The sequence below is a fragment of the Sorex fumeus genome, unplaced genomic scaffold (genome assembly GCF_029834395.1).
Source record: "Sorex fumeus unplaced genomic scaffold, SorFum_2.1 ptg000009l, whole genome shotgun sequence".
Classification (NCBI taxonomy): Eukaryota; Metazoa; Chordata; class Mammalia; order Eulipotyphla; family Soricidae; genus Sorex; species Sorex fumeus.
In genome coordinates, this window is record NW_026606066.1 from 32,605,126 (window position 1) to 32,628,656 (window position 23,531).

The window sequence follows — 23,531 nt, forward strand, 5'->3', positions numbered from 1 at the left end:
GTGTGTGTGTGTGTGTGTGTGTGTACTGCATAATTGTATTTCTGAAGAATGAGACAGTGAAAAAACTCAGTGAAATGAATACCTCACAAAGAATGCTTTATCTAGCCAGACTCTCATTCAGACTTGAAGGAAAAGTACACAACTTCACTGATAAACAACTCCTGAACTTCATAGGCTCAAAACCAAACTGTCTTTTACAAGAAGAACTAAACCAGTTATTTTAAGATATGATAAGCCCTATAAACAAACCAAACTGCATAAAGATGCTTAAAAACCCCCATAACAATAATCTCCCTCAGTGTCAATGGGCTAAATGCACCAATTAAGAGACCCAGGGTGGCAGGATAAGTTAGAAAATTGAACCCAACACTCTGTTGCCTGCAAGAAAAACATTTGAACAATCAAAGCAAACACAAACTCAAAATCAGAGGCTGGAAAACAATTTTTCAAGCAAAGAACCCCTTCTAAAAGGCCAGTGTGGCCATAGCAGTATCAAACGATATAGACTTCAGTCTGAAGAAGGTTATAAGAGACAGTGAAAATCATTTCTTAATGATCAAGACATCTGTATATAAGGAAGAACTCACACTCATAAACATATGCATCTAATGAGGGGAAAGAAAATTACTTAAAACAATTGTTAATAGACTTGAAGAAAGACACTGATAGCAACACAAAAGTAGTTGGAAATTTCAACACCACATTGTCACCTCTTGACAGGTCGACTAGACTGAAGTTCAGCAAGGAAATGCTAGCTTTGAGGATGAAATGGAAGACAGAGTGTTAGTAGATATATACAAAACTTTTCATCCCACAAAAGCTGAATTTACATTCTGCTCCAGTGCACTTGGGACATTCTCCAAGACAGAAAATATCTCCAAAATAATCAGACCACAGGCTGGGCCACAAAACATACCTCCAAAAATTATAAGAAGATAAAAATTGCATAAACTGTCTTTTCAGAACATGATGCACTGAAAATAGAAGTTAATCAGACATAGAAACAGAAAATCATATCAAACAACTGGAGATTAAACAACTGGACACTGAACAATCAGTGGCTTAGAGAGGAAATCAAAATATTCCTAGAAGCAGATGAAAATGAGGTGAGGACAGCAAAAACAGTGTTAAGAGGAAGGTTTATAGCCCTGCAAGCATTTATTAGGAAGGAAGAAAGGGCCTACATAAATGACTTAACTTTACAGCTTAAGATCTTGAAAAATGACCAACAACTGTAGCCCACTAAGGAGGAAGAAAATAATAAAATTTAGAGCAGAAATTAATGAGCTCGAATCTCCCAAAATAATCCAAAAGATCAACAAAACCAAAAACTGGTTCTTTGAGAAATAAACAAGACAGATAAACTAGCAAGACTCACAGAAGAGAGAGAGAGAGAGAGAGAGAGAGAGAGAGAGAGAGAGAGAGAGAGAGAGAACCCTAATAAACTAAATCAGAAATGAAAGGGGGGAAGATCACAAAGGAAACCACGGAAATTAAAAGAATAATCAGAAATTACCTAGAGACTCTTTATGCCATAAAACAAGAGAGGCTTGGAGAAATGGATAAATTCCTCATTTCCTATAACCACCCAAGGCTGAACCAAGAAGATTTTGAATACTTATCACTTATCACTATCACTATTAAGTAGACTTATCACTATCAAGAAAATTTAAATGGCAATGAAAAGTCTTCTATAAAATAAAAGACCAGGCCCAGATTGATTCATGATTGAATTATTCTAAACCAGATGGATTCACTAGTGAATTCTTCCAAACCTTTAAAGAGGATCTACTGCCAATTCTTTTCAAGATTTTCGAGGAAATTGAAGAAACAGAAACATTCCCAAATAGTTTCTATGAGACAAATATCACGCTGATATCAAAAGTAGAGACACCACATATATATACAAAAAATTATAGGCTGATATTCTTGATGAACACAGATGCAAAGATCCTCAACAAAACATAATCTAACAACTCATCAAGAAGATCATACAGCATGAGCAAGTAGGATACATCCCAGGGATGCAATGATGATTTAACATTCACAAGTCAATCAACATAATATACCATGTCAATAAAAGAACAGATAAAATCTATATGCTCATACTAATAGATACATAGAAAGCATCTGACAAGATCCAGCACTCATTCATGATAAAAACTCTTAACAAAATGAGAGTTGAAGGAACTTTCCTCCATAAAGTAAAAAACATCTTACACAAGTCCTCAGCAAGTCTTGATCTAAAAAGGGAAAATAAAATAAGATTCTTCTCTCTGATATCAGGCACAAGACAGGGTTGCCCACTCTCTCCCTCCTACTCAATATAGTACTAGAAACACTTGCCATAGGATTTAGATGAGAAAAATATATCATGGGCACCCAGAGAAGAAAGGAAGCAAGTCAAGCTTTCACTATTTGCAAATGACATGATACTGTACTTAGAAAATCCTGAAAACATCACCCCAAAAATCTCACAGAAACAATACATTCATATAGTAAAGTGACAGGTTACAAAATCAATACCCAAAAGTCCATGGTTTTCGTGTATGCAAACAATGAAAGAGAAGAAAGAGATATTAAAAAAAAAGATTCGTAATTGTGTCTCAGAAAATCTATTACCTCGGAACCAGCTTAAATAAAGAGGTAAAGGACCTATACAAAGAAAACTACAAAACACTACTTCAAGAGACAAAGGAGGACATGAGGAAATAGAGATACATCCCCTGCTCATGGGTTGGAAGAATCGGCATTGTTAAAATGGCAATACTACCCAAAGAAGTACAGAGATTCTATGCAGTCCCTATAAATATATCCATGAAATTTCCCAAAGAAATAGATCAAATACTCCTGGAATTCATATGGAACAATAACCTCCCACAAATAGCTAAATCAATCCTTGAGAAAAAGAAGATGGGAGTTAACACCTTCTCCAACTTCAAACTGTACTACAAAGTGGTAGTAATAAAAGCATCATGGTAACTGGGATAAAAGACAGGCCCCACAGATGGAATAGAGCAGAATAGCCATCCTGACACAGACCCTTGAATATATGATCATTTAATCTTTGATATAGGAACAAGAAAACTGAAGTGAATAAGGAAAGCCGCTTCAACAAGTGGTGGGGGGAAAAACTGGGCAGCTACATGCAAAAAAAAAAAATGAATTCAGACCTCTTTCTAATTCGATGCACAAAACCAGACCAAAATGGTCTAAAAACCTCAGGCCTGAATCCATAAATTTCATGGAAGAAAATGTAGGCTGAACCCTTCATGACACTGAAGCCAAAGCAATCTTTAAAGATGAAATACCACTAACCAAGTAAGGGGAAGCAAAGTTTAACAAATGGGATTACATCAAACTAAGAATCTTCTGCACCTCCAAATAAACAATGACCAAGACCACGGAATGGATAAAATTATTTACCCAATACCCATCTGATAAAGGGTTAATATCCAAGATATATAAGGCACTGGTAGAACTTTACAAAAAAAAATAAAAAACATTAACCCAATTGAACAGTGGGGAGAAGAAATGAACAGAGACTTCCTCAAAGAAGAAATACAAATGGCCAAAAGGCACATAAAAATGCTTTATGTCCCTATTTGTCAAGGAGATGCAAATCAAACAATAAAGAGATATCATCTCTCACCACAGAGACAGGCACGCGTCAAAAAGAACAAGAACAACCAGTGCAAGTGCTGATGGGGAAGAAAGGGACTCTCCTTTATTGCTAGTGGGAATGCTGACTGGTTCAGCCTTTTTGGAAAACAATATGCACATTCCTCAAAAAATTAGAAACTGAGTTTCTGTATTACCCAACAATACCACTTCTAGGACTATACCCTGCCCCCCCCCCCCAAAAAAAATACTGCAGAAATGCCATCTATATTTCTATGTTTTTTTGCAGTACTATGCACAATAACCAGAATCTGGAAACAACCCAAGTGCCCAAGAACAGATGACTGGTTAAATTATAGTACATCTACATAATGGAATACAATGCAGCCACCAAGAGAAATAAAGTCATGAAATTTGCTTATAAATGGATGGACACTGGGAGTATAATGCTGAGTGCTGAGTGAAATGAGTCATGAGGAGAGGGACAGACATAGAATAATTGCACTCATTTGTGGGATATAAGGAAACATAGTATGAGACTAATGTCCAAGAAGAGTAGAAACAACAGTCAGGAGGACTAGTCCAAGGTTGAAAGCTTGCCACAGGTGTTGGGGGGCGGGGATAGAGAAGGGACCGCTATGACAATGAGAGTCGGAAATTTGGACAAGGACTGAGTATGTAAAGGGAGAAACATAATAACCTTTCAAATCTGTATTGCAAAGCATAATTCCCCAAAGGAAAGAAAGAATAATAGAGCAAGAGAGAGAGAGAAAGAATGAAAGTGCCTGCCATAGACAGAGGCTGGGGTGGAGTAGGTATGAAAGGAAACTGGTGATATTGGTTGTGGGAAATGTACACTAATGAAAGGACAGATGTTGGAACACAGTATGACTGAAACCCAGTAAAAAACAACTTTGAAACTGTGTATCTCATGATGATTCAACAACAAAAAAATTTTTTAAAAAAAACACCAAATCTGTGGCACATTTTGGAGGGACAGTAGAGAGGGGTAAGTTCTGCCTTGCATGTGGCTGACCTGGGTTCAATCCTTGCAGTGCTCATGGTCCCCGGAGCACTGACATTAGTAATCCATGAACACAGAACCAGGAGTAAACTCTGAGCCCTGCTGGATGTAGCCCCAAAATATAAATCTTTGATACACTTTTCATTTGAGTTATAAGATATCAACATATGTTTATATAATTTATGTGTTTCATAAATATTTTGGGCTGGAGCGAGAGTACAGTGGTAGGGCATTTGCCTTGCACACAGCCACCTGGCCGAGCTGGGTTCAATTCCTCCTCCCCTCTTGAAGCGCTCGGGAAGCTAACAAGAGTATCTCGCCCGCACGGCAAAGCCTGGCAAGCTACCCGTGATGCATTCGATATGCCAAACACAGTAACAATTGTCACAATGGAGACATTACTGGGTCCACTCGAGCAAATCGATGAACAACGGGAGGACAGTGACAGTGACATAAATATTTTATCCCAGTATGTATATTTATTTCCTTGAAAGTGTTAGAATGTCATTTAATTGTACATTTTAAAAAATTTTAGGGTCAAAAATTATGAAAAACAATTGTAATAATAAAACAATTAATCAAAATAATATTCAAAAGTTTTCTTTTCAGTTTTAGGACTACTTAGTGGTTACTCAGGGGTTACTCCTGGCTCTGAATTAAAGGATTACTTCTGGCAGTGCTCTAGGGACCGCATGGAATACCAGGATCAACCCCAGGTCAGCTGCATGCAAAGCAAACACCCTACCCTCTATATTTTTCTAATATTTTTTCACTATTTTTAATGATATTTTAAATTGAATCATTGTGACTTAGACCCTTACAAAGATGTTCAGGTTTTAGTCACACAGGGTTACAACATTCAGTGCACATTTCCCAGCACCAGTGTCCCAGTTTCCCTCCCATCACTGCCTCCATCCCCGACCCTCACCCACAACAGCCTGCCACTAGGCTGGGATATCTCTCTCTCTCTCTCTCTCTCTCTCTCTCTCTCTCTGGGCTCGCTCTTGCTCCCTCTCTCCCCCTCTCTCTTTCCATTGTGGTTTGCAATACAGATACTAAAAGGTTATCATGTATATTTCTTTACGTACTTTTAACACTCACTTCTTGTCCAGCATGACCATTTCCATCTATTGTCATTCAGGTTCCTTCTCTATCCAACTGCTGACAAGTCCTCCCAGCTCCTGTTTTCCCTGGCCTTGGATACTAGTCTGACACACACCCTTAAATATATGATCATTTAATCTTTGATAAGCAAGCAAGAAATAAGAAGTGGAGCAAGGAAAGCCTCTTTAACAAGTGATGCTGAGAAAAAAGGATAGCTAAGTGAAAGCGAACGGACTCAGACCTCCACCTAATGTCACGCATAAAAGTCAGATCGCTACACTAATTTTAAGTATACTTTTTACTATTTTTCTTCACAGAATTATCAAAGCATTACTGATGATAAATTATTTCACTGTATATTCAAGCAAGGATGTTTATGAAGTTAGTATTTCCCCAAAACATATTCTGTCAGAACTTCTTATTACATGGTTTATAGGGTGAATTAACTCAGATATTGTCATATTACTATTATTACTTTTAGATTTGCATTTGCCTTTAAATTCACGTTGAAATTTGGTACTATGAATATTCTAGTTTATTTATCTTGATTTCATGTTATATTATTTCTATATATAATTTGACACACACATGAAATGGGACACTCATTATTAAGAGAAATAACAGTTAATTTCTTCAGTATTCATTGCATTTAATTTTAAAATATTTTATTGCATTTAGAAGCTTTTTCAGATTTTTTGATATTAAATACTTTGAAGAGTAAATATTATTGAGGAATTAAGCATGGAATAGTACAGATAGTATTGATTACATACTTAAGTCTTCTATTTTTTGAATATTAGATATAAACAGATTGCTCATGTCTAGTTTTGAATTCAAAACCTTTGAAGAACTAATACACTGAAATAATTGTGTCACCAAAATGAGATGCTCCTAGAGAATATGGGAATATTTATGTGCATATTTAGAATGATTAGACTTTCAGATTGACAGACTACAAAAACAATGAAAAGGTGATACTCACATCTGAATTAAAGCGAAGCTGACAGACATTACAAGAAATCACTTGTTTCTTCTTTGGGGGAATGGATACTCCAAATGTGTGGTTAATGACAGCTTTTTGCACAGGATCCATCTGAAGAGAAAAATGGCAAAGTAGTCAATTCATGAATTGCTAAGGATAGTCAATAGAGAGAATTTTTTATCATATAATTACTGAAGATTTTAATTTTTAGCTTTAAACATCTTGCTGAGTAGTAAAGTATCTGCTTTCAAAATTAAAAACAATTTAAAATTTAAAAATTGCAGAAATATCACTAAGTCCCAAGAAATCTACATGAGAAGTTCTGAAAAGCTTCAAAAGAATCATAATTAAGAAAACGTGAGATCCAAAAATCATGGTTAAAAATAAATGGCCAATGTTTTCCCTATCACTGTATCACTGTCATCCTGTTGTTCTTCCATTTAGTAGAGTGAGCACCAGTAGCATCTCCATTCGTCCCAGCCCTGAGATTTTAGCAGTCTCTCCTTACTAATCTTTCCCAACTTACTGTAGGCTCTTTCAGGGTTATGGGAATGAGATCTGTTATTATTACTGATTTTGACATATGGAATACATCATGGCTAGCTTGCCAGGCTCTGCTGTGAGGGCGGGATACTCTCAGTAGCTTACCGGGCTCTCTGATATATATATATATATATATATATATATTTAAATATTTATATATATGTAAATATATATTTATATATATATATAAATATATATATATATTTCTCTATCAAATATGGTGTGGTAATTCTGGGAAATGGTAAGGATTGTCTTATGATGTGTCCAGGAATATTTTCACTCATATGTGAGGCTCAGTCCGAGCATGTGGAAAGTGGCCTGGAGCATGATGGCGGTTGGGTAGTGGTTGGCTGCCGGGGCTGGGTTCCTTGGGGCAGGGAGGGCTCTCACCCGCCCCCCTCCAGGGTGCCCCGAGTGAAAACAGCCTGGCATGAAGTTGGGTGTCATGGTTAAGGGGGCCTCATTTAATACTTCTGTCTGGGAGGAGTATCCGTGAGTAGTTTTCCCTATATATGATGATAATATTTATGGTAGTTTCACATAACCTCAATGTGATTGTGGATAAGTTTAATAAATTTATAACATTTTCATATAGGCTAAATACCTAAATGACATACTTATAGCAGAGCAAATGTCAAGTCTTTTGAAAATAATTAGTTTTCATGTACAAAAGACTGAAATTCCTTTTACTAAAAACACATGTACACTGAAATGTCCTTAATTGATTAGTTTATATATAACTCCTTTTAAAATACCTAACAGAATTTTGACTTCTAAACTGTGATTTTTCCTCCCTTTGCTTTGCTAATACGATACATACTCAGAGAAATATGAAATGATGGGAGTATTCAACAACAGAAAAAACATGACTCTAAGGCACCACCCATACTTAAAAACAAAAGAGAACACTGTCATAGTCTGTAAAAAGAGACACAACAATGATTCCCTTGTATACTCCAGGTACTCTCTGATATTAATTCAGACAACTGGCCATTCAAAAAACAATGTGGACGACAAGCAAAGCATTATTGATAAAAAGATGCAACATGCACAAGGATAGAAGAAAATTTTCTGAAGTTAGAGTCTAGGATTAGATAAATTCATAGTATTTGGTAGAAGTTGAGAAATGAATATTATGCCTGATTAGACATCCACAAACTATAAAGCTGGCAATTAAAGTAACTAAACACATTAGAAAGAAAAGTGGATTATGGGCTCCATTGAAGAGTAAATAAAGTAGCCAACTGTCATTTGCTATAAATTTAATACAGATGACAGGACAACGTACTCCCACTACAATGAACATTTACATGGTTTGAGACACGTGGAAAGGCAAAGAGGAAAGTTCTCTAAGTAAAACAATTCTGTATCTTAATTTTATGATTTCTGTCATACGCATGTACTACAAATTATTGTTCATATCATACCTTTGCTTTACAACAATATGAATTTTAAAAACTTTTTTAAAAACAGTAATGAAATTCACAAAAGCTTAACTTATCCACAGTAAAAATAATTTATATATTTAAAAAAAAAGAGCCTCTTATAGAAGCAGATTGGTTTAAAGGAGTCAAATTGGGTTGGAGGTTGGAAGCATTGGTGTAAAGAAGAGGAGGGATTAGTGTTGTAAAATTGTAAGGCTCAAACTTCAACATGAAAAACTTTGTAATTTTATGGTGACTAAAAATGAATTTATAAATTTTTTAACGAAAAAAGAAACAGTAAGGGAACAAAAAAATGGTCAAAGTCATCAAAATGGAAGATTTTTCTCAGTAGAACTTAGCTCACATGATGGAAAGTATGATAGTGGAAGGTTGGGAGGGGACCTTGGGAAGAAAATGGCTTCTCTTTTGGTGGATATGGTGTTGGAATTATGTATACACAAAAAGTGTCATTAATACTATTGTAAATCCCAGTACTTCAATAACAATAGTTTAAAAAACAATTGGTTATATGTGTTCTTTACTATAACTTATTTCAAACATTTATTGAAAGTTAAATCTAAAAATTAAATTTCGATCATCTATAAAAATGCACATATGCTGTTTTCACACCACAACATAGAAATGCACAAAATATACAACCATAAAAATCTTTCTAAAATTTTAGTTGACAATTCTAACATGAACATTGCATATAAACATTTCCCTAACATTTTTGAAGCTTTTTACTGCCTAAAGTGTAAATAAACTTTAAATTCTACTCAAATCTTATATTAGCAACACACCAGCTGAGCTCGAGCTGTATCTCCAAAGCTGAAAGCTTTCTGTCCTGAAAGGTGAATGGATACACCTTTAGGTCCGAATACAAAAGCAGGTCAGTTCCTAGCCATATGTCTTCTGAAAACCAAACTAAGAAGGTTTTTTTCAGAAATGCTCACTAAAGTAACTTTTCATTTTTTTAAATCACTAATCCTACTCATCCTCATAAAGTAAACCAAATTAAGTCCAAAGAAATGACTCTATGGGATAGTATGCATGCTTTGCATGCCCTGGGTTTGATTCCTGAGCACCAGGCACAAGCAGGTGGAAGTAGGCCCCAATCACAAATCAACTAAGACACAGGCCTTTTTACCCCATTCTTGCTACTTACAATTGACTCCTACTGCCTTCCCATCTTTTGAATAACATAATAATAAATCAAAAGAAAATCATATACCCAGTGTTTCGTATTAAAAAATGATTTTCTTTGTTTTTCCATTTGAGTCTCTTTTCTTGAACTTCTTTAGGGAAAAATTCCTCCATTTTTTCCCTAAATCTCTACCTTTCTCTGATGTTTATTACAGTATTCTAAATTATATTTTTATTCAAATACCATTTGGGCAATATAATTTAGCTGAACGAACACTTTAAATAGTTTATAAAAAAGAATGCTCCACTTGCCAATTTATCTCATACTTTGACATACAGAGTTGAGCTAGTGTTTCGAATATTCTGCCTGAGTCATCTCAGAGGATTTGGATACTTGAGTCATTTCAGAAAATTCAGACTTGAAAATAATAAAGAGAAGGCTTTCAGCATTTCTCTCTCTCTGCATAATGTGGTAGTCTAATGTGATAAAGTCCTAAATAAGAATTTTCCTAGCTTTCCTACAATTCTCTAAAAGTTAAACGAAAATAATTATAGTTCCAAATTATATAAGGTTAGAGTCTTTCCTCCACTAATGCAATGTCAGTTCTCCGTATTCATGACACTATGTATAACTAAATCGGTGGTAATGCCTTTATTCAATCACCAGTTTTCAGGATGAATAAAACATTCATGATGAATAAAAGCTTTTTCATAAATCCTAAAATGTGATAAAGCAAGTGATTCAATTCGTAATAGTCAAAACCATGTAACTATTTTATCTTTTTCTACTTATTTCACATGTGTAGTATTCAGGAAAATTCTTGGAGGTACTACAATTAAATTCTTATATTTTATAGATTCAATTAGTATTTTGTATCTATCAAAAATAGACAAGTGTTTTCAAAATATTTTATTAAAGTTTTATCACTTAATTGAACAAGCCTTGTTGAATACTCAAATTAGCACATTTAAGTTCATCATGCATATGTCTAGGATAAAAAGTCTGATTCAATGGTGAATAATGCTAAAGAAACTTTTTATCTTTTAAGAAAAAAACTATCTCATAGTACTACCTATCAGTATTATTTATCTGGAAAAATTTATTGGTTGCAAATAAACCTTTTCTTTTCTAAAACTAGTAAAAGTTTTAAGAAATCAACTGGAATTTTGTAACTAGCAAGCACGTTTGCATGAAAATTAAAAAAAATATTTTCCTTGCTTCATTTTCCTTCCTTAAATGCTTACTAACTAAAAAGCAGCAAGAGTTAACAGTTGCCACTTTGTCTAATGAGAATCATGTAGAAATGAAAAGCAAAACCTATTAGTGCAATTAACTGGCTGGTAATAAAAATGAAAGATGGGGTTGCGGCGGCTACCAAGAATTGAGGGGATAATTGGAGTCTACGTATGGACAAATTAACTACTATATTATAGTACTTATGAACTGAATTAATGAAGCTGGCCTTATCACTCAATCTATTATATTTCAAAACCAAAATAATAAACATTGCTTTGGTGTACTCAGTAATATTATGAAACCACAAGTCTGTGTGAATTTTTACAAAGATCATTACTTTCACTGATATGCCAAAAAGTAATTTATATTTACATAGCGTAAGAAAATAATATAAAAACATGCAGCTGCAAATATAACTTAGCCACAGGGGGAAAAAACCCACCACGGTACTTCACTAAAGGCTGGATGAACGCTGTGGGAAGGGTGAGAATCTAAGATGAGGGCTCCATGATCAAATGACATCACAGCTGACATTGTTTATTTTCTAGGTAATTTTGTTAGGGTGAATTTTAGGCAAAGAAAATAGAATTAGAAATTTTGGAGGATCTCAATAATTTTGAGGAGACTGGAAATTTGTATTATTTTCTTCTAAGGCTCTTAATATGATTTCTAGTCCTCAGGATGTGATCACTAGCTACCAAATTGGTTGGGTATGGAAGTCATTTGAGTATCACTCAGTCAAAAAGAAAAAAAAAGACAGTTCAAGAATTATAAAGACTTTCTTGTGATATGGTTGGGATGCATTCTATTCTTAAAAGTAATAAAATTTATTTTAATTAATTACTTTATTGATTCCCTTACTAATAAATCCCCCTACCTTTAAAGTAGGGGAATACTATTCCTACAGGTAGGAGAATCGCAAATATAGCTATCAATTTTATAAAAAGAGATTTCCCCAAACATCTTAAGCATTTATTATACAAGGCTTATTATTATATAATATTATTGTTGGCAACGCTAGCTTTTCTATTGAATAGACGTAGAAACTAGCTTTTTGACTTTCAAACATTTGTCGTGATATGCTTCAAATGTTGTCCCAGGCTAGAAGGGTAGAATCTGTCCAAGCCAAGAAAGGCAGAGAGTGTAAAATTGAAAAGGCAAAGAGCACCAAAAAGGACACGTGCTCTATTTAATTGGAGGCTGGCAAAAAGAAGAGCTCACTAAGCAAAATAATGAGGGACAAGAGGATGCATAAAGGTCTGTTTCCTCTGCCCCACCTCTACTTTGGGTATCCTTTCACCCTGACCTTTATTTCTTCAACCTTCCCTATTCAGGCCCTTCCCTTTAACAGTGATATCAATGTTATCCTCCAAAGATATTTGCCTTTGAATCTATTCTTTCTAGCTGTGGAATAAAAACAATAAACACTGTAATAAGAGCAGCAGGGTTTAAGAGCTCTTCCCATGTGCCAGGAACTATATTCAGGGATTATCTGGTGTTGTCTCCACCATCACATGAGGCAGATACAATTATAATCCTCCTCTGACAAAAGAGACATCTGAGGTCTTGAGCAATTTAATAATTTGTCACCTGGAGGTTTGAAGTTGTAGGTGCTAAAGCAGAGTTCAAACTCAGGCAGGAGTCTCTCCTTACATTGTTCCCTGCTAAAGAACACTGAGCAAGGAAGATGTGTATCATAAAAAATGCTGCTGTTGACTGGGGATTTTGAAGGAAAGGACAAGTATTCCCAGAACTTCTGCAGACTGGAATGGAGATGCCTCCTGTAGATTAGCAAAAGGCTTACTTGGTGCTTAAGTAAAAGTCTGGAGAAGTAAGTCTCAGTGTTTTCTTTCTGACCCATGTATATTCTTCTTAGAATAAGTTCATTTTTCTCTTGTGCAACTTCAAGAAAGTCTTATATAGACTATATATGAAGTTGAATTAAATGATTTCCTCACTTGAATTACTGGGTTTGTGCATGGTCAAACATTTACAGATGACATGTTTAGCAGGTGACTATCATCATTTGCACCCATCATAGACTTATTGCAAAGAGAACCTTGGCTATGAAATTCATGCAAATTTATGAAAATTTGGGAAATAATAATAGATCTGGGACTCCCACACAATATTTAAGGGAACTGGGGGCCATTCCTAGAGATATTTAGACAACAGGGATAACAGGGTTTGATGCTTGGTCGTGGTGATGTGTTTCTTTTCAGATCAGGAGGTACTGGGTGCACCCCGAGGGGTATCTCTGGCAGTGCTCAGGGAGCCATAATATGACGAGGATCAAACTCTGGTCCCTGTGCATATAAAGCATGAGCACTTAATGAATGAGCTATTTCTTGACTCCAAGCATCAGTTCTTAAGAACTGTGATATTATCAAATTATAGTAATACAAAAAATAATACCTTTTCATCTTTTCATCTTTCAATATTTAATAGAATGTGCCAATAGGGTCTCATTAGAAATTCAAATATTCATAAAGCAACACACTTAGATGTGATAGCTGCATCATTGAAGACAATATTTCTCCGACATTGAAGAAAATTTATTTTTATATTTAAGTACTCTGATCACTCTTCATTATTGTTGCATCTCTTTTGTATCCTTGAACATTTAAAAAGAAACAAAACAGATACAGCTATCAAAGATAAAAATTAAATGGGTTTTTTGATATGTGCAAGTTATCTGCAACATTTTTTCAACACTGCAAATTTGAACAACTTTGAATTTCAAAGCAGAACTTAAAAAATAAATTTCATCAAATATTATATGGAAATTGCAGCTACTGTGAGAGCTGTATTTTGCATCTGGGATGTGAAAAAACTGAGACATGCTTTACTGACATTGCTTCCTCTGTCCAGAGCACCCTGACAGGGGTCTACCTAAATGGCACTGTCACCAAAAGAAGACAAATGACATATCACTCTGCACTGACTACTGCTTCAACCTACAGCTCTATGTCTGTAAAGATGCTTACCTCACAAATTCCAATATTTTGCTAAAACCACATATTGACTATGTCTTGCAAAAAACCGAGCAGCTCCCCCTGTTCCATTAAAATACCATCACCAGAAAGTTGATTATTCTTTTATAACCAGTCTAAAGGACAAAATAACACAACACACATTATAGATTATTCAGAGAATAATCTATAGAGTTATCTCTAAGTCTTAGGCCCAAAAAAGCTATCATAACTACTGTTATTACTAAAATTTTGTAGACTTTTAATTATTTTGAGATTGACAATTAAGCAGTATCCAATTGCCAACAAAATTAAGTATGATTCCAGCATTCCTTTTCATAATCTTTGCAGTGGTGACCAATATTTTCTATAAAAAAAATTGAAGTCGGCTTGGAGACTTGAAGTTGTCTATCAGAGTGGAGCACAGATTCGTATTTAATTTTCGTTTTTAAGATAATTTAGATAGTCACTCAAACTTACATGCAGACACTCTTGAAAAACTCTCTGGTATTCAGAAACAAAAATTGTATATTCCATTGATAACAGGAATGACTAAAGAAAACACTCAGTGATCTATTTTGAAGGATTATTTTGAAAGAAAAATTACAATACACCAACCTTTCCAGTAGTTTTTTCAAAGAAATCATCTTTGGATTTATTTTGGGATAGTAATAAGAAATATATATAGAATTCTAAGATATCTGTGTTTCTATCATAATATTCTCTGTCTAAGTCATTCAGATAGTACCAAATACAAGCTTTTCATAGTTGAGTGTTTCATATCAACCTAGAGAATTTTGTCCTTAGTTATTTTTGCGCCTTTCCATAACATCACACTTTTATAAATATGTTTTTCAATTTACACAAACACTTTGTTCTCTTGCATTCCTCGCTGTAAACAAAGGTCTGTAAATTGGTTATTATACACGGGGGAGCAGAATATATAGTGTAAACAAGCTGCAAAATTACAACCTTCTAATTATGGGGATCTGTATGTCTAAATAATAAAATACATTCTTCAGAATATTTTATGTGCTGTAAGGAAAAGATTTGCTCGAGCTGGCCCAGTAATGTCTCCATTGGAGATTTTGTTGTTACTGTGTTTGGCATATCGAATACATCACAGGTGGCTTGCCAGGCTCTGCCGTGCGGGCGAGATACTCTTGGTAGCTTGCCGGGCTCTCCAAGAGGGGTGGAGGAATCGAACTCGGGTCGGCCATGTTTGCGTGCAAGGCAAACGCCCTACCGCTGTGCTAAAAAAGGAATGAGGAAGAAATACTATTTTACTATAGATAATTCCTAATGGACATCTTTTAGTGTCTAGTGCAACTATGAGTTAGATAATTCTACATAAGAAATATGGAAATACATGAAAAATAAGAATATTATTACATGACTTAAGAAAGCTGACACCAAATCCAGAATTACACAACTAGTAAAATTGGACTTGGAAGATGGTGCAGTGGGTATGGTGCGTGCTGTGCTTACGGCTGACCTAGGTTCGATCCCTGGCACCACGTATGGTCCCACTTCCAGGAGTTATCCTTGAGCAGAAAGCCAAGAGTAAGCCTGGGGTGCTGTTGCTAGGTGTGACATCAAAAGTCAACCAAACCAAAATAAAAAAAAAACTGGTAAAATCATGGAACTGAAGAGTAAGGGGCATACACTGTAGCTTTTAGCATGGCCTAAAGGACTCTGCAGAGGATTTTCTTCAACCAAGACAACTTGGATCTCAGAGCTGCTGAATACCATTACATTTCTGAAAGAAAAAAGAGAACTATCGGGAGCTGCACTGTGACAATTTCTTTAGGGGTGCTAAGTGCTCAAGTTCAACTCCTTTGGAGAACTACCAGTGGGCTTCTGTATAGCATGGGGAGACTTGCACATACTGAGAGAAGAACAAATGACCACAAGCTATTTCTTGTTTCAAAGTACATGCTTTGCCTAAGATCTAACAGCTGTTTGTAAAGAGATTTTTTTTAAATGATATTTTTCACACTGAAAACTTTGACCCTTAGAGTTCCTTAATAACAAAGATACTGTAGTTAGTGAATCACAGGGGAACTAGGTAGGCCAAGAATAGGAAAAAGGATGAAAGGACTGGAAAGTCAAAAGCACAAACAACCAGTTGACAGCCATCTTAAATCCTGAGCATCTCTGTGACATCAAGATTAGAGTGACTCTGAAGATAGGACATGAGCTGCATCTAGGCTTAATGAGAAGGAAAAAGGTGCTTGCTCAACTCCTAGTTAGAAAAGTCTAAAAGGAAAGGGCTACCACTACTATCTACTCTGGGACAGCTTCCCATTGGGAACCTATCTTGTCCTAATAAAATTCGCTAAAGTTTGACCATTTTCATTTCATCTCCCTCTTCCAATCTTTGATGGCCGGAGACAAGAGCCTTCCTACCTAAACATTAAAAAGAAAAAGTTAAACTAAGATGTGGTTTCACTGTCTCCCTCTGTTGAGTGGTAAAGCTTGTGACAATTTTTATATTGTTCTGAGTAGAAAGAATACTTTTTAAAGTTAATTTTCAGAATAGCAGTCATTTGGTTATTGGAGATGCTGTAAAATTAGATCTACGTACCTTACTGGAGTTGAGAATCTAACTGTTGATCCTTGTATGCAACAAATATGGACTGTACAAATCTAAACTGTTCCATTTTCCTGGCTAGCTCCACAGGCCTGGTGATTTTCCATGCTGCTAGGGATCAAGAGGGATGCAGCAAAGCTGTAGTTATGCTGCGGGGTAATTTAAGAAGTCATATCAAAGAGCACTGCAGAAAGTTCTGTTTAACTTTAAGGCTCTCATCTTAGGCCTGCAGTGGTCATGACACATAACTAAAGGTTAAGTCATACCTTCTTACATGGATGGATACACACACATACACATACACACACACACACACACAAACACACACACAGGAAGGTACTCTAATTTGATATTCCTATTCAAATACCAAAGAATGAAAAATCAAATTTTAATTACACTTATATTTAAGTTAATGCATAGTAGAAGGCTTAATTAGTAAATTTGGTGAACACCTTCATCTGTTTCACAACCACCCTCACCCTCAGCTCTTGCTTTCAAACGGACAGAGAGACAGACACAGAGACACACAGAGATTTACCCATCAGAATTAAGAGAACGTTCTTGAAAGTGTTTTTATTTTAAAGATTTGGTATCCAGTAAATGCAATACTTTTTGACACACACACACACACACACACACACACACACACATATAACAGATCTGCAACATATATCAAGGATAGCACTGTATCACTCTCCTCCCGTTGTTCATTGATTTGCTTGAGCGGGCACCAGTAACGTCTCCATTGTGAGACTTGTTACTGCTTCTGGCATATCAAATACATCATGGGGAGCTTGCCAGGCTCTGCCGTGTGACTGGGATACTCTCAGGAGCTTAATGGGCTCTCTGAGAGGGACAAAGGAATCGAACCTGCGTCGGCCATGTGCAAGGCAAATACCCTACCCTCTGTGCTATCGCTCCAAGCCCATACCAAGGATAAAGCAGAAAAAAATCTGCTGAATTTCTTTTTTATGAAATCTCTAATGGCCTTTTGACAGAATATAATTAAAATTATAACACCTTTTAGAAAAGTCAAAAATACCCTTCGATCTTGAAGGGGGGATTTATAAGAATTTAGTCCTATTGTAAATTTCACTTATCTTTTTTTCCCAAAATATTTCCCTTGTCAGGTCCCAGACGATGGGGCAATCAGGATTATATCCATGTACACCAGGGACTAAGCTCAGGACCACATGCTTGGCCTGGTGCTTCCTGAGTCACTAAATCCATTATTATCCAGGTCCTTTCTCTCTGAAGATTAAAAATAACAACACTGTGTGCATGTGTGTTATGACTAGGGTTTGAACTCACAGTCTTGTGCTTGCTGGATAAACGCTTTAAGCCACAAGCCATCTTTGGGAGCTATGGAGAAGTTACTATCCTTAAACTATTAATACTTTATATTTTTAAGTCATGTATATTCACTGTAAACAAACATTCAAAGAAATACATAGTTGAAAATGAACAATTAACTAACAACTCCCCCAGCAACAATGCTAATTCCAGAGTATATAATTTGGTTATGGATACAGGAACTGGATTCGCTGAGAAAATCTAAACTAGTTGGGTAAAAAGTCTCCTAGGTTACTTAACATTGTGTCTCTTTAAGGTGAAATGAAACAAGATAGAAATCATATCAGGAATAGGTTTTTCAATTACTTGCCAATGCAAAGATATTTGTTTGGAAAGTCATGAGATGAGATTAGTCTATAGCACTTCAGAAGAAGAGATTCATACTGAAGTTTAGAAGGTCTATCTAAACACCTAGTTCTTGGGCTTTCCATCTCATTTAACTTTTGTTTTTTTTGATGGGGTGTCACACTTAGTGGCGAAGGAAGTCTATTTGTAGTGTTCAGTGTCACTTCTATTGGGGCTGCACTAACGAGGGAGGGACTGCACAAAATATGTAGGGGCTGCATGAACTATGTAGAGCTGGATCTAATTGGGGATATCCACATGCAAATCATGATTCCAGCTCTCTGTGTCAACTACCCATCTTTCTTTTGTTCTTTCAAAAATAATGACTCAAAAACAACCACCAAACTTATCTCCAAGATAAAATTTATATTACTTAAAAGTGTGTAAAATATCTTATTAATATGAGAGATCTTAATTCTTTAGAGGAAAAAAATAGCTTGCAAGTAACTAGACTACTTACTGATGTTTATGGATACAGTTGTTAAAATAATTTGTGCTAAGTCTCCAAATCAAAGTAAAAGACACATGTACTTTTTTCCCTGTTACACACACACACACACACACACACACACACACACACACACACATACACTACACACATACTACACTAAATGACTAAGGAAGAAATGAGATTTCTTGATTTAAAAATCAATATACCCTCTCTACAGCCAAATGCATTAACTGATATCCTTTCAAAACCATCTGTCAAAACCAAGTCTGAAAAGCTGTTCAGTAACTAATCAGATATATCCTGATGCTGAGGTTCATGACACAAATTAAAAGATGTAATTTGAAAAGAAAATCCAGTCAGGCAAGAAAAAGTACAAAATCAGAAACCTAGGCAATCTGCAAAGTGGAAATGAAGTGTTATCCCGAAGATTCTGGCACTGAGAATAAACTGACAGTTGCAGACTGACAAGGCCTCAACTCCACAATGCCCTACTCCACCCTGCACAGCCTCTACTCTCATTACTCTGCTCACATAGTGGTTAAGGGCAGAGATCATCCACAGTTTCAAACTGCTTTGAAGTCTTAACTGGAGTGCAAGAACCTTCCTGCCCCACCCCACACCCAAACCAAATTCTAACTGGATATTCAACACAAACACTGGAAAAGTTCTGGTTAAAGCACGTAGGTCAGATGATGTGGGGACTTGCTTGAGTCTTTTCAGCTAAGATCATAACCTAGAGCTGTTTGCCAGATTTGCTATAAAAATATGAAACCTAGTTAAAATGGAATTTTCAACAAACAAATCATTTTTAGTATAAAAGTCCTCTGTGAGGAGTGACGCTGGGATAGCCCCGGTGGTTTCCAGAACTGTGCCCCTGAGTAGCATCACATCCTTTGGCCCTTGCAGTGACCAGCCAGCCAGACTGGCCAAAAACTGCAGAGAGTGATCCCCGGACTCCAGTATTGCTGCAAGACGCTTCCCTAAAATATCCTAAGAAACATTTGACATGTATTTGTACATTTTATTTTTCACCCTCCACTGACCCATGGGCTGAAGCGATAGCACAGCGGGTAGGGCGTTTGCCCTGCAAGCGGCTAACAAGGCCGACCCGAGTTTGATTCCTCCGCTCCTCTCAAGAGCCTGGCAAGCTACTGAGAGTATCTTGCCCGCATGGCAAAGCCTGGTAAGCTACCCACGACGTATTCAATATGCTAAACACAGTAACAACAAGCCTCCCTTTTTTTTTTTAATTAGTGAAACACCATGAGGTACAGTTATAGACTTACAAATTTTTGTGCTTGGGTTTCAGTTATACAATAATCAAGTACCCATCCCTCCACCAGCACCTATCCTCCACTACCACGGGTCCTCCCAATTTTATTGGGCCCGCTCGAGCAAATCAATGAACAACGGGAGGACAGTGACAGTGACAGACACCCACCCATAGCCATGCACAGATATCACAGTCAGATCAATGTGAATGGTTTCTTAGTCCTATCTCCTTGTATACTCACCCGCTACTTAACACTTCAGGACTTTCATTAGGCAAGTGTCCCTGATGGTTCTGGGAAAAGTGGTAGCAAAAATATTTTATACCATGTTTTCATCTTGCTGTTGCCCGTTCATATGAATGTTCGTGTGTATACATATTAACTACTCTCAGCAAAACCCATTTTTGATCCAATTCTACATTTATGTTATACAAATTACACCATAATGTAAAGTAAAATAAAGAGCTTTAATAAAGTGTCTTCTTCTGATCTGTGAAGTGATAATTGCTTTATTGAATAAGGCTCTGTTAATAGTGCAGTTGACATTTAACATTTATCCATTTGATTTATAATTATTTAACATGATTGCAAGGAGGTTATAGTTTGAAAGTAATTTAAATGATCTGTCTTCCTTTTCTTTGGAACTTGTAAGGAAATGCAGCTACTTCAGTGTAAAATTATTTTACTAATCTATTTTCAAATAGATTAGAGATACATTCATAAAATAATTCTAATGTATTTGAAGCAGATTTTTTTTTCTGCTTCTTTAAGTTCGAAATAGAGTAACTTACATAGGAGAGAAATATTAAAGCAAGAAATTGAGTTAAAAATGTTTGCTTATATTTCATCCCTGTATATGGCTTCATGGTTAGCTAATGAAATGATGGAGAAAAGCCCCCATAAATCACATGGAAAGTTGTCACGGAACACAAAATCCCCCTCCAATGTTCATGAAAAGTTTAGTAATATGATATAGAAATAATTTGTGTTTAGGGCTGGAGAGGTCATACAGTGGGCAGGGTGCTTGCCTTGCATGAATCTCATGCAGGTTTAATCTTCGGCATCTCATATGGTCTCCCAAGAACCACCAGGAGTGATCCATGAATGTAGAGCTAGGAATTAGCCCTGAGCATGGCTGGGTGTGGCCCACAAACCAAAAACAAACAACACAGAATTTTTTTTCCCCCCTTTATTGTATTTTATTTTTTTTTTAAAGTTGTAGATTTACAATTTTTTTGTGCTTTGGTTTCAATTATACAATGATCAGATACCCATCCCTCCACCAGTGCCCATTTTCCACCACCATGGATAATATCCCTCCCACCCCCATCCCCCCATCCCCCCTGTCTCTGTGGCAGGGCAATCCCCTGTGTTCTCTCTCTCCTTTTGGGTGTTGTGGTCTGCAAAAGAGGCATTGAGTGGCAAACATGTTCAGTCCATAGTCTACTTTCGACATGCATCTCCCCTCCTGGGAGGATCCTCCAAACATCCTTTATTTGGTGCTCCCTTCTCTATCTGAACTGCTCTTTCCTCTAGGATACCCGGCTGGCCTCTAAGTTATGGAGTAATCCTCCTGGTGCTGATCTCAGCTATTCTTGGGTATTAATCTCATACTTTGTTACTTTATATCCCCCAGATGAATGCAATCTTTCTATGTCTATCCCTCTCTTTCTGACTCATTTCGCTTAGCATGATACTTTCCATATTGTACCACTTGTATGTAAATTTCATGACTTCATCTTTTCTAAGAGCTACATAGTACTCCATTGCAACACAGAATTTTTTATTTAGAATTTCCTGATTTATTGGGAATATTTTCTAAAATTTTTATGAATTACTAAATGTTGCATTCTGAAATCCAGCCTATTATAATGAAAGAGACTTCAAAGTATTTTTTGACACTCATAAGAGATTTTTTTTTCTGCCTTCTCTCCCACAAACTATCAAACAGTGTTTTCCAAAGTGGATAATACTGTCTCCTAGAAAGCCACTGGAATGGAGGGGTGTACTGAAATGATCCAGGGGAAAGGAAGTGTTTCTAGCTGTGGGCTATACGGCTCTCTGTGGTCCCCCAAGACATTCTAAGAGGACCACAGGTGAAGATTAAGTATATGAGGCTAAAGCACAAGATTGGGGGTGGCGGGTGACAGATAGAACATGGACGACAGAAAGAAAACAAGGCAGGAAGCAAACAAGGGTTGGAAAAAGTTGAGAAACACTGGTAGAGGGTTTGAGTGTACTTCGTATGTTAGTTTACAAAAAGGTTGATTTCCAGGAGAGGATAGACAATCTTAAATTCTGATAAGGGGATGTTAAGCTGAAATAGTCTGGAAATCTGAGAAATAAACATTTAAACATTCCCCAATCCTCCAACATTTTAGATCTAGGATAAATACAAATATTGAACAACAGGGGATGCTACTGTGTTACTTAACTTCAAAGATTTCATGTAATTAGTTGTGACTCACCAAACTTCTGCCTCACAACAGAATACTATCACAATAACAACTGTTGGCAGTTATCAAACCACTGCAATCCGATTGGTCTCCTAGAGCTGGGGTTAAAAGGCCCCTGGAAATCAATCATGGTCTTGGCAGAGAATATTTCAGTGATATAGAACGATATTCAGCTGAAATGAAGACTATAATCTTTTGTGATTACCCTCAAGGCCAAAGCCAAGGAAAAAGGGAGTCTATGAATTGCTGATAATTTTCTGTGATGGCCGATTACCAGGAAATGCTGATATTACTCTTGCTCTGTAACGAAATTATGATTCCCCAGAAGTATAGCTTCAAAGAATTCTGCATTCAAGAGTCACTGTGTTTCTTCAGAAGCAGCTCCCCCATTAGAGGGGCCAGACCTGTGAGGCAGCGGCTCACTCTGAGGACAATGGAGGGCCTGATTGCCCAAGCAGTAAGGAGCTATCTGCTAAAATATGTTTTTCTAGAAAGTTCTTTTACAAAGGGACAGAACTGAAACATATCTGTTTTAAATACCTCCCTTCAGTCCATATTAGTACCTTTCTTCCCAGTTGCTAATAAATCTGAAGTTACAGATGTTTTGAACAAACTTACAAGTTTTATTTGGACTGATGATGTGTATAAAATAAAATATGTAGGTTCACCTATCTTAAAGATAGATATATATTGGTATGTAATGTAAAACTATTCTTTGGGGAGGGGGAAGCATAAAACTTAGAGTTAGCTGCCTCTGATATGAGCACAAGTGGATCCTTCTCATAGGATTGTCAATTTATACTCAAAAAACCAGGGAGGTTGGATAAAGATCCATCAGTCAAGAGCTCAAAGATTGTTCTATTGGTTTTGGGGCCCATTCATCTGTGCTCAGGGCATTGTCCAAACTCAAGGGTGATTCCTGGCATTGATGGATTATATGTTTTGTTTGGGGGCCACAATCAGCAGTGTAGAGGTCTACTCTCAGCTGAGTTCTATGCTAAGGGGTCAC

General features: G+C 36.4%; 1 protein-coding gene across 4 annotated transcripts in view; it reads right to left on the reverse strand.

Annotated features, from left to right (window-relative positions):
* ZNF385B (zinc finger protein 385B) overlaps positions 1–23,531 on the reverse strand; it is a 385,075-nt gene that overhangs the window by 66,594 nt on the left and 294,950 nt on the right. For all 4 annotated transcript variants that reach the window (XM_056110152.1, XM_056110153.1, XM_056110155.1 and 1 more), the window contains one exon: positions 6,732–6,842. In XM_056110152.1, the coding sequence (XP_055966127.1) occupies positions 6,732–6,842 (111 nt within the window). The remainder of the gene's footprint in view (positions 1–6,731; positions 6,843–23,531) is intronic.